The 12331-nt window shown below is 37.4% G+C and overlaps 1 protein-coding gene across 1 annotated transcript; it reads right to left on the bottom strand.

Annotated features, from left to right (window-relative positions):
• Nucleotides 1–3198: 3198 nt before the first annotated feature.
• Nucleotides 3199–11744, bottom strand: sall3a (spalt-like transcription factor 3a). Its single transcript, XM_056762559.1, has 4 exons — nt 11666–11744; nt 5144–8224; nt 4722–5059; nt 3199–4618 (listed from the first exon to the last, which is right to left on the bottom strand). The coding sequence occupies exons 1-4, from the start codon at nt 11742–11744 to the stop codon at nt 4187–4189; spliced, it is 3930 nt and encodes a 1309-aa protein (XP_056618537.1). The 3' UTR covers nt 3199–4186.
• Nucleotides 11745–12331: the final 587 nt, after the last annotated feature.

Below are 12331 nucleotides of genomic sequence, written 5' to 3'. Positions count from 1 at the left end.
CCCAAATGCTCTGTTTTTTTAACAGTTTAAGATGACATGGGCAAGTCATCAAAGCAGTTTGTTAAGGTTAAAACAGCAATGATGATGACAAGTCCAAACAGGCAGGCTGGACCAAACACATTTTTACAGATAACAGATGAACAATTATGTTATATTTCTCATAGAGGTTTTCACAGATAAAATGAATGACAAAGGAAACCAGGAGACTGAAGACACTGGAGTTGGAAAATTTAAATTTTTGATGGCAAGTAAGACGTGTTTCACCAGTCCTATAATCATAGCCAAAACCACACAACTTGTTTGTGTACATCAGGGTTAAATGAAGTGATGTTGACAAGAGAGAGTGATTGGGAATTGAGTGTAGGACGGCTTTTTGAAATGTAGTGGGCTTGTGACACATGCTGGTGGGGTGAATTGACATTTTCACAGCACTTTCTTTAAAATCAAGACCTTCTGCTTAATTCTGTCATTCTTTTATGATTACCGATACCAGCAATCACCTCCCTGTCTAATTCTGAGAGATCTTTTAATGAACACATGGATTCCCTCAAAGTCACAATTTAATATTGCATGTTGGTCTCATTCTGAAAAGCATCTGAGAGTTGATTCTTTAAAGATATATCCTTCTGTAGGTATCAGTTAATAAATATATCAATTCTCCTAATATTCATATAAAATATTAATAAATATGTAATACATATTATTAATAAAAGCACCTACCAAAATGAATGAAGAAATAACTACAGGGAACAAAGTAAGGGAAGATATTGATTATGACTGGTAATAAAGTAGGTCAATATTTCTCCTCAATATTAAAATGCAAATGTTAACACTTAGAAAGGTTGATTACTTGAATTTTAATAAGTGTGTATATACCCTAATTGAGGATTAAATGTATGTAAATGCCATGTTCTTAGGTCTAGTAACAAATGATAAGTGACAAGAGACCAAACCAACAAAACAAAGTTCCCATCACTGTAGAATTTATAATGTAAATGTCTAAATATTTACATGTGCGAATATTTATTAATTAATATTAAATAAAAATATTTACCTAGCATTATGCATAAATATGTATAGAAATATTTGTAGTATTAAATCAGTTTTGTCCTTTTCTAGTTTCAAAATGATGCCATATAACAAAGCAAAACAGAAATAAAAAATGTGGAAAGGCAACAAAACTGGTATTTGGATTTAAATTACCTATCTAACATCCAAGACCCTTGAAAATAGAATTGGCTTCCTGTCGGGCAGATTTACTCTGCTGCTTTTCCTCCTGCATCATCGCAGACCAGCTCTCTCTGGATCAATGAGAATATTTACAGCTGTTGTTTCAGAGCTGCTCACAGCATCACACCAAGGCAGGACAGCGCATCTCCAACCGTACGTCATTCAACAAAATGTTATTCAATTATTAAGTGAAACATGTCAGTACTAAGCAAGGAAACGCCCCTGTTTTATGGTATGCTTATTTAGTATTATTAAATAACCAGTAAATCCTAATATATGGCTAGACTATATATGCAATATTTTCTTAAGATAGTGTGATGGAATAATTCAGTAAAGCAATTAATAGAATACCAAAAAAAAATTTTTTTTCCAAAATTGTAAAAACCCAAAATATTTTAGACATGATGAATTTTTGTGCAGAGAGACTGCATATGATACAGTGTACCCAATAGGATATAACACAATTTATGAATAGTTATCTGACATCAAAATTTAAATCACTTGAGTTCAAATTGTTTCCTTTAACAAAGAGATTTTATAACATCAGTTTATTACATTACATGGCAAAAATTCATAATTCACTCCACTCCCTGATTAGAACAAATGTCTTACATTGTTCGGTCAGACCTAAAAAAGGGATTTACATTTGGTAATTGTAACGGGTTAGTACAAGAATGACTGGAATGCAATATTCAGGAATAAAAAAATTAATATAAAGCATAATGGTTTTTCAGACCGAGAGAATCAAGATATTCATTCCCAAAGAATTTCCTGAGCGAGTAATGGGTACGAGGTGGGGGGGGTGTTAGTGCTAAGAGACAGAAATGTGAAAAGCAAAAATGAATTCATATGATGCTGATTATATCTGAACAATCTGACATTTATTTGAACCTCAGCATGAACCTTCTGCTTTGTCAATAGTTAAACACAACAATTTTTGCGATGAAGTGTTCTTCGGTTAAAACACTGTGAGTCGATACAGCAGGGTATTGTACTGTTCTGACAGGAATTTACCCCAGTCCATCCTTTATTAATGCATTTAATAGAAGAAGTGAGCTCATTGGGTTAGAACAGAGCAAAAATCACAATGGGCAGAAGATAAAATAATATAAAAAAAAGTACTGGACATTTCAGATTTTCAGTATTTATGTATTTATTATTTTGCATAATCAGTGGCCACTGTTATGCATCAACAAGACAGCATATTTCAATCAGTTTCTGGATAATATTTTATTATTACACCAATTTACAAGCGCCTGATTGAATCAAGTAATTATAATGTCATAGTGGTTTCAGCTATAAATATTGAATCTGTTTCATGTGGCTGGGAAGGCATTTCTTTGGATTTTATATGCAACTTTCACACAATCATATTTTCCCTCTGAAACATAGTATTTTGAAAGCTTATTTAATGTTCTGGTATGTCCTTCAATTTAGATAGCATCTCAAATTTAGTGCTCATTTAAAATTGCAATTTTGTTTCAGAAGAATTATTTCAAAACAACTGCTCAAAACCGTAAGCAGCATAAAAAACATTGTACTGATTTAGATTAAAAAACATTGTCGCTATTTTACACGCGTATATATTTTAATATATTTTTGAATGAAAAATAAACAAGAGATTAAACACTAAACTAAAAATAATAAATAATTGTATCATCTGTCCATAACCGACCATCAATCCTTATAGATATTTTATTTTATTATTATTATTATTCAAATGTGTTTAGGAACACTAAGTATTCTCTTTCCTAATCTATGTAGTTTAACAATGAGAATATTACAGAAACGTCTCAACTCAAATGAATGAAAAAAACAGGAAAAAATCTTCTGAAGGCGAAAAAAAGTGTAAAAGCCTTTTTAAAATGTCAAAAGAGAGACACCAATACACAGACGAAATCTGTTCTCATTTTATTTAGACTTTGATTGGACAAAATGTCTGGAGATTGTGGTGCAGGGGCCAAAAGCTTGTACTTCTGTCCAAGAATCAGAACTTACATTTACAAACCCCACGAGCGAACAAGGAAAAAGTGAAGAGTTACACATAGCTCAGTCCCTATGTTAACAGAATCTCACAGACAAGACCATTCCTCTAAAAAGTGCATTCACAAACAGGACAAATTGCAAATTAACATACCCTTTGTGATGTGTTACAAAATATGCACACCAGATTTGTTTGTACTGTTCAGAACAGTTTTTGTAGATCCATTTTACTTCACAAACATTAAAACCAGGCTTGTGAGTGTAGCAGCGTTAGATACCATAGCTCTCTGATTGTGTAGCACGTCTGTTACACAAATGCATGCTAGATATCCTACGAAACGTCACAATATGTGTGCGTTGGTAAAATGAAGAATCTGTTATTGTTTCAAGATTTTAGAAGGAGTTTAGATTGAGCATCAAAAACAAAACAGTGATTAAAAGATTAATTAAACCCCCGGCCCATTAAATATATATACCCGTTTTTTTATATTATAAATACTAAAGACACAGGACAATAATGTTAGACAATGGCAGAAGAAATTTGTAACGAATTAACTAGTTCAGACTAGTGTTTAGTTAAAAAAACGATAAAAGCCATTTCGTATATATCCATTTTATGTGCTGCAAACAACCATGTGTTTGTACACCCACAAATTGCTTTTCTTTACCCTTTAGTCTTTTTTACTTATGTAAATCGACAATCACATACATATGCCAGGGCGCCATACTACTAGGAAACATACTGATAGAAACCAATAAGTACCATGCAAACCTTGCAAGACAAAAGATTTTCAAAATGAGACACAAAGATTTATTACTTTTTTGTATGAATGAAACAGTGTACTAAGTACTACAGCTCCAAAACTAAACAGCATATCAGACGTCATCTGTACATACTGTAATATAGTACATAGAAATATTTTTTCAGTTAATAGTGTTTTTGTCGTCTTTATCCATTTCTAAAGGGAAATCATTAATTGATCCCGATTTCTTTGTTCTCTTCCATGAATCTGGAAAAGGACCGTCCAGTTGCCATTTCTAAGTTGGATTTATCGAGTCCAGACATCGGAGGGCTACTGCCGGGGCGAGACCGCTCCATTGCACCTGACAGTCCCCCTACAGTGGGAATGCCACCCCCTCCCAAGCTAATAGGAATTGATGGAATCCCTCCATTCTGAATGACGGAGATCTCATTGTTTTTCAGTGCCAGCCCATTGGTGATGGCTGCAGCATACTGATTCCAGAAACCTGGGTCTACATTGATTGCTCGAGCTGCAAGATCTTTCTGAAACATCTCACTGAACTTCATAGCATCTCCCCCTAGAAGAGCCATTGGGTTTTCTACTGAGAGCCGTCTTCCCCGGCGAGCTGGTGCATTGTTCCACATGTGGGTTCCCATGTGGACCTGAAACAAGAAGAATTTATGCTGGATCAGTTAACATACTGTACATGTAACGGACATTATCAGCTTTGATCCTGCGTAACGTTTGTATGCACTCGTATTATACCTTTAGATTTCCCTTCGTAGTAAAAGCTCTACCACAGATAGAACAGCCAAAGGGTTTTTCTCCTGTGTGGGTGCGCTCATGGATCTGAAGAGCACTGGCTGATGAAAAATTTTTCCCACACGAGTGGCAGTTGTGTTGTTTGGGGGTCCGTCGAGGTGGGGGTGGTGCCAACATTGGTGTGAGGTTGGGGGTTATTGCTGTCTGAGGAGTTGCAGCAGGTGCCTGGAACCCTACCGATAGGTGGGGGCCCTCATTCATGGACAGTGGCTTACCATGTCCATTCATTTCAAGCTTGACTATGCCTGGTTCTGAGCTCACCATGCTGGGGGTGTTTAAACCTAGAAAAACACAGAGAGGGATATAAATAACTCAACATGAACCACATGGAAGATAAAACGTAATAATATAGGATGTATGACTACCTCTGTCTTTTCCCAGAAACAGCAGACTGAAATGATTCTCATCTTTGACAAAAGGCCTGGTTGGGTGTGTGGCAATAAGATCTAATGCACCCAAGTTCTCTGATCCAGGAGAAGGGGTGTCCGATATTTCCGACTTCACTTTTGCGTTCATTCCAGTGGGATTCCGAGCTTCATCCTTGGTGTGGCTGTTTGTTTGACTTGGAGACTTAGAGAGGTGATTCTCAGACTGGCTATGGACAGGAGACAGAGCCTGCATAGAGCTTGATGATTCAGACTGGGCTGGACTCCCAACACTGTGATTCTCTAAGTCTCCCACAGTAAATGATGAGTCATTCTTAAACACATCTCCATTTTCCCCATCAGTTTCGCTCCTATTTTCCGGTGGCTTGAGACTGATGGAATAGGTCAGATTAACTGTTGGGTCAGTGAGCTTCATTTCATTGTCTGATGTAAAAATGCCAGAGATAAGAGAGGTCGGGGGTGAGCTGCTCGGAGACATTTCTGTGTATGATTGAAGTGATTTGATTGGGTCCAGATCACCCTCTTTGAGACCTTCCTCATCTTCCATCGCTTGCTCCATTTCATCAATTAACTCATCATCATAGTGACTTATGTCATCTAAGCTTTTCTCATCAAATGAGAGATCTGTATCTATTTCTTGAAATCCCTCAGGCAGAGGAGTATTAGGAATTTGTCCCCCCATATGCATGCGGATATGTTGTTGCAGAACTACAGCATTAGTGAACTTCTTGTGGCATATAGGACAAGAGTGCTGTACCCGGAGAGGGGGCTTGGATCTGTGAACCCCAAAGTGTGTTTTCAAATTACCCTTGGTTGTAAAAGCACGGCCACAAACCTTACATTTGAAAGGTCTTTCCCCTGTGTGAATGCGATAGTGCATCTTCAAAGCACTCTGACAACTAAGCACACGATGACAAATAACACACTGGTTGGGGTCTGTCATTTTCTTATCAATGTTCTCCACCAGTTGCTGTAGTTTTGAGGTCTCCGATGTTTGCATAGAGTCCAGGAGGCCACCAAAAGGAAACCTAGCCGTAAACTGGTCAGAGACCATCTGTATGGACGGACGGGTGACAGAAGTGAGAGTGTTCACAGAGTCTGTGATATGTGCTCTGGTGGTAGTTGTCCCAGTGGATAAAGGAATCACTTGGGTTACGGAAGTGGTAGGTGGCAAATGAATGGCTTCAGGTTTGAGAACTAGAGAAGTGTCACTTACCACACTCGATTGTGGTGAACTAGAAATGTGTGGGATGCTGGCCTCTGCATTAAGGCGATTTGGAGATGTACACTCACTTGATGGCGGTGATGGCCTTTGAGGTGATCTGCTTAAAGGGGTGAGACTAGCTGAATCCCCATAGCTTCCTACCATGCTGGGAATACCTGGAGGAAGTTGCAGTGCTACTGAAGTTGGGATTGTAGTCAAAACAGGCTTGCTATCCAGCCATGTGGTAACAGGCTTTTCTGGGGGAAATGACATGCCATAAGGAATACCTGAGCTGGTTGGTACATTGTCCAAATACTCGGGCACTGGATAGGGATTCATCTGGATGTGAGGGTACTTTTCTTTGTGTCTCTGAAAATGAACCTTCAAGTTTCCTTTTGTGGAGAAACGATTTCCACATATGTTGCATTTGAAAGGCCTTTCACCAGTGTGGGAACGCAGATGGATTTGCAGGGCACTGTCACTTCCAAACACTTTCGCACAAAATCTGCACTTGTGTTTGAAGAAGGCGTCTTCTGCACTGGGTTTAGTCTCAAACACAGAGACATTTGGGGGCTTTCCTTTGCGGTGTTTCATTAGAGTGGAGAGAGGATCAAGAGCATTGGCTGTTGCTGCAATACTGGCCAAAGGGTTAGGGAAGATAACACTGTTAGGTGAGCTGTGAGGCATGAGGGGGAGGCTGGAGGGAGATGACAGCAACCTTCCGTGATTCAACATTAGAGGACTAGGTGTGGTTCTTGGCAGTGAATTACCAGAACTGACTGAACCCCCAGTTCCTGTGCTACTACTGATGCAGCCACTGCTGCTGCTACTACTGATGCCAGTAGATGCCAAACATGGAGGCAATTGCGAGGAAACCACATTGCAGCTGGCTGTTGGATAGGAGGAATTGATTGTGATATTGCTGCTAATCCCAGAATTTGTCAAAGGGCATGTCTGAGGGACACTAGAGCAATCCCTCTTCAAATCTGAAGATAATGAGGTTGACACCTGTCCATTGCTATTGGAGGTTACCTTGATGGGAAGCTGGTGCACGGGAGTTGTACTGAAGCCACGTAGTTGGCCGGCCATAGAAGATATACTGGAGGATGAAGTTACCTGTAATCCAGCATTTGTGTTTTGATGGTTAACTGTTGACTGTGTGGAGCCCTGTCTATTAATAAGTGCCACCTGGCTCCGAATCTGCTCTATCAATTGAAGCTGGTGAATTTGTTGTTGTTGCAAGGCCATGAGCTGATCCAGGATCACAGGTATGGCCATAGTTGACACTCCACCAGCTAGTGCTGCTCGGGTGGTTTGGGAGAACTGGGCCACAGCCACACGGGTTCCATGCAGCGTTTCCAGTGTAACGTTGGTGCTGGGTATAGTGTATCCTGTCCCAGAGGACTGGCTGCGGTCCTCAAATTGAGGTAGGCAAATGTCTGGCTCTGCTAAAGTATCTTGTTCTTCAGAGTCTGTGGGTTTCTCAGGAGACAGTTCTACTTCCATTGGCTGGTCCCCCTTGTCCAACACAGCCCCCTGCTCCAGCATCATTTCTGCTCCATCATCACCTTCAGAAGGAATGTGGTTTCCCTCACCTGCATCCTCACTGTCTGCAGTCTCACTGGTGCAGCTGGGCACAGGTGATGGTTCAGCAAGGTACTCCTGTGCTGGATTTGCAGTCACTTCATTTTCACTGATTATTAGCACCAGGGGGTTCTTGGTACAGCTCTTTAAATGTTCACAAAAAACAGACCACTTAAAGAACTCGGCGCAACATTTTTCACAAACATGGGTCTCTTCACTCCCACTGCGGCTCTCGTTTCCACTGTCTGAATCGTCCACTCCTTCACCTGAGACTGAGAGGTAGAGTAAATTGGAATGCAATCATGAAATGTTTTATATATATTTATGGTAACTTGCTAAAGCACTTATTGTATTATTGCCATAATTCTTTTAAATTGGTTTGGATAAAAGCTTCTGCTAAATATAAATACAATATAAATCTATTTTTGAACCAGTCATAATGAATACAATTACAGTGAGATTTTCAGTTTACAGTGACATTATCATTAAAAGTGACAGATTCGTAAATTAAGATTTAATAAATTTTTAACACATGCTTGACAATTTATTTATTTTACATTAGTGTAAGATGTATCTTAAATATATGTATATACAGCTAGTTATTTCTGCAATTTATCCAAATATTAAGACATATTAGTTGGGGATATTGCCACAAAATTCCAGACAATAAATTGATTTCAAATATTTATATACAGTTCAACAAAACATTGTGTTGATTTCAAAGTAGGTTTTTTATTACCTCTCTGGGATTCATGAGACAGTAATAAATAATTTCAAATAAATAAATAAGATGAACAATGTATTTTCCACAGGTCCTTCAATTCACTATATATTAGTATTGACTGAAGAGTGAGACATTTTAAAACACGAAAGCCTTTTGTACACACATTTCTACACAGCACAAAATGATTTGTCAAGAAACACTGTCACTTTATGTAGTGAAACTAAAATGAATTCAAAATATTACTTAATATGACAACCTGCTTTTATAATCTTATTTTTTTTAATTTACATTTTTAATTTTCTACATAATGAATATAAAACGTAAAATGGTTAAATTGGTTTGCGTGATATCCAAAGAGACTACTATTGTAATAGATCAAAGATCACAGTACAGCATTTGCAAACAAATTTTTACAGTTACACGTGCTTTTAATGTTTATATTAAGCTTTAGCACATCTGGAAGGCCTTGAAAGTGGCACTGATTTCAATAAATAAAATTGGATATTTTTTCAAGAAAGATTGAGTGTTGCACCATTTTTTCATTCAGTGTGAATTTTAGACTTTGGTTGTGTCTCCTCATTTCTGATGGTTGTTTATATTAAGCATAACGTTTTGAAAATGTTGTATGATGCCGCTGCTAGCAGAAGAGACTAACAGATGAGAACAGGAACAGTATCTGAAAACTGAAGACAGGCACACACAAAGAATAAGAAACGGGCTCTGCCATCAAACAAAATGAGCACTCTGTATCATTCAGAAGCACTAAAACTTGCACACTTCTTGCATGCACCCACAACATCTTCAATTCATATTAGCATATTCAGTGACAGCATTCCGTCTACCAATCCTAATTGGAGAGTTATATTTTTGGAGGTGTGCATATTTTGTAAATGAAAAAAGTACATTTTGTTGAGAGTGCTCTGTGAAAAGATTAAATACTTTGCATGTAGGAGAATTAAGGTTCCCTGTACTTCATGTAATTAAATCTGAATATAACTAGACTTAATGAAACTAACTAGATCATTTGATATGCTTTACAATCCGAATGAATTACAAGAATCAACTATAATATTTCAGTTTAAAGTGCAATGTTCAAACAACTATTTGTCAGGAACGCTAAGAGCAAACACAGAAATATGAATTATTATATGGGACCCATTGAAGGCCAGAAAATTTAGTTCAAGATTTCAAGCAAAACTATGAACGTTTCAAAAGAAGAATTGTATAAGTAACAACAGGATAACAAGTATTTAAAAAGCGAAGTTTAACTATTAACCGCATCCTTAACATGCGTGAGATGAAGACAACAAGAAAGGGGGTATAATATTTCCCCATTTCAGAGGGTGGATTTCATAGAGCATATCCAAGCGACTTTTCCAAAGTGAATGAAATACATGTATGTTAAATGCATCATCTATCAGACATGTATCAGACACCCCTGGTGAGGCTACAGCCAAAGGTTAAGAGCAGTATCGGAAAACTTTAAAGCAGCACCACCTCAGGGGCAAGTGGAACAGATGCCTGAAGGGACTGAACAATAAAGTAATGCAGAGGATTTCAAGAAACTTCTCTCAGCAAAGAGGAGAACAAATCTACAGAAATGAATAAATACATTTTTCTTACTTCAACACCTGACATGAAATTACATATTAGATGTTAAGTTTTACAATGGAGTCCTGGACACTCACGCCTTAGTCAGACCCCTAAGCATGTATGATAATTTCATTACCTGTAATAAGGCAATAATAAGAAATTATGTTGGTACTGAAAAATAATTCCAATCATAAACTAGGAGTTTTTAATGTGTGGTGCTGGTGTTCCTCCACATTAATACTATCATATCATTATGGATGCTAAATGGATACATTCATTTCATAATGAAAATCTCGTTTTATATATTTGGCCAAATATTTGCTAAACTAAAATCATGTCTGATAAGCAGTAATAACGCAACATAAATTAGCGAGTATAGAATGAAGCAAGTCAAAAAGCCCTAAAGTATGCAAAGATTTTTTAAACACCAACGTTTAACTGATTTGAAGTAAAATATTTTAAAATATAGATAAACACAACAGTAAGCTAATACAGTAATATAATTTCAAGGGAAAAAAACGGAAACCATCTGAAATACCAAAAGAAAGCGCTTCCGACTTGGGCCGTGTTTGAGTTTAACATTTCACATATGTGTCCGTCCTAAGTAACACCTATAAACTATTTAATTCATGAGGAAGATCGATATTTGTCTTGGTCATTATTTATGTAGAAGTCTGAAAAGGTTGCTTATGTCATAATAATCATTGACATGTAACACAGTCGACGGCATTTAAATATACAATAAAGATGTAAAGTCTTAAATGCAATGTGTGCGTGTAAATCACTTTCATTCGTTTTTACATTTGAAACATCTAAATGACACTTTAAAAAACGATCCAATTTAATCCGTATATAAAAACCACTAATTCAAGGCTTGAAGAAAGAAATATTCTTCGAAACTTTGAGAACACCGAACTAAGAAAACTTACACAAATACATGCAATAAATTACTTTTTAATTGATTATTATGCTACGCATTGAGAATGTTTAAATAGTTTACTGTGTTGTATTAATATTGGGAGACGTTCACATAAATCTATCTCGTCAGCCAAATACTTTCAATATGTTTTATTTTTTAACAAATGTTCATACCAATTTCTATAATTGACTGATATTAGCCTATAATAAAGGTGGGTTGCATGGCCTTACAATGAAGCCCTTTAATCGCAAAAAAATGCATTTTATATCATATCATATTGAGGCACATTAATCCTTTACATTTAAGGTTTTTATGGTGTACTGATAAAATGTATGTGATCAGACAAATGTCAATATAAAGTAAGACTGTGTTTATCCTAAAAAATGAACACGCTCAAAAAAGTGCAAAGCAATATTAGTAGCAGTCTAAATTTTAAAACCTAGTAAATGAAATGAAAGCAAGGAGCAGAGCACTAACCGTGATCGGGCAGCAGCTCCAGCAGTGCGTCCTCGTCCGATTTGAGCTGCTGCGGTTTCGCTTGCTTCCGACGGGACATTCTTCTGCGTGAGATCTTCCTCCACATACATCAGCACTGAAAAAAATCTACTCAAAATCTCGAGTCGCAAAATAACGAAAATTATCTGCTGTTGTGTAGATGTGTCATTATAATAGTAAATGATGCATTGGATTGGCCGAGCTCCAGTGGACACACTTATATGGAAATGAGGGACGGACTCCGCAATTAACTACTTCACCCTCAACTATCAGCATCACCCCGAACACCCAGATGAGGAGGAGGTGATCCGTTATGCTGTCTTTGTTGGGCTTCGTTTTAGCGTGCCTTTACGAAGTGAAATTCAGATGCGTATTCCACACTGTCACTGAGAGCACAGTTTCACTCAAACTAAACTTTCTTTTTCAGCGCGAGATTGTTTTAAATGTGCTTTTCTTACGGTGGCGAGGCGAACGAAGACCTCACATAATCCTCACCGTCTTCTCTTTCAGTCATCAAAACGAAGATGTCTTTTGAGTCTATACATTCTCCCAACGTCGGCAAATCGAAAAAGTTCATGTCTGTTCTTTGAGCTCGACGAGTGTTGGTAGTCGCGTTGAAAAGTTACTACGAGTGTTCAAATGATGGAA

Source organism: Triplophysa dalaica, chromosome 12 (genome assembly GCF_015846415.1).
Source record: "Triplophysa dalaica isolate WHDGS20190420 chromosome 12, ASM1584641v1, whole genome shotgun sequence".
Lineage (NCBI taxonomy): Eukaryota > Metazoa > Chordata > Actinopteri > Cypriniformes > Nemacheilidae > Triplophysa > Triplophysa dalaica.
This window is presented reverse-complemented; position numbering and strand designations above follow the sequence as displayed.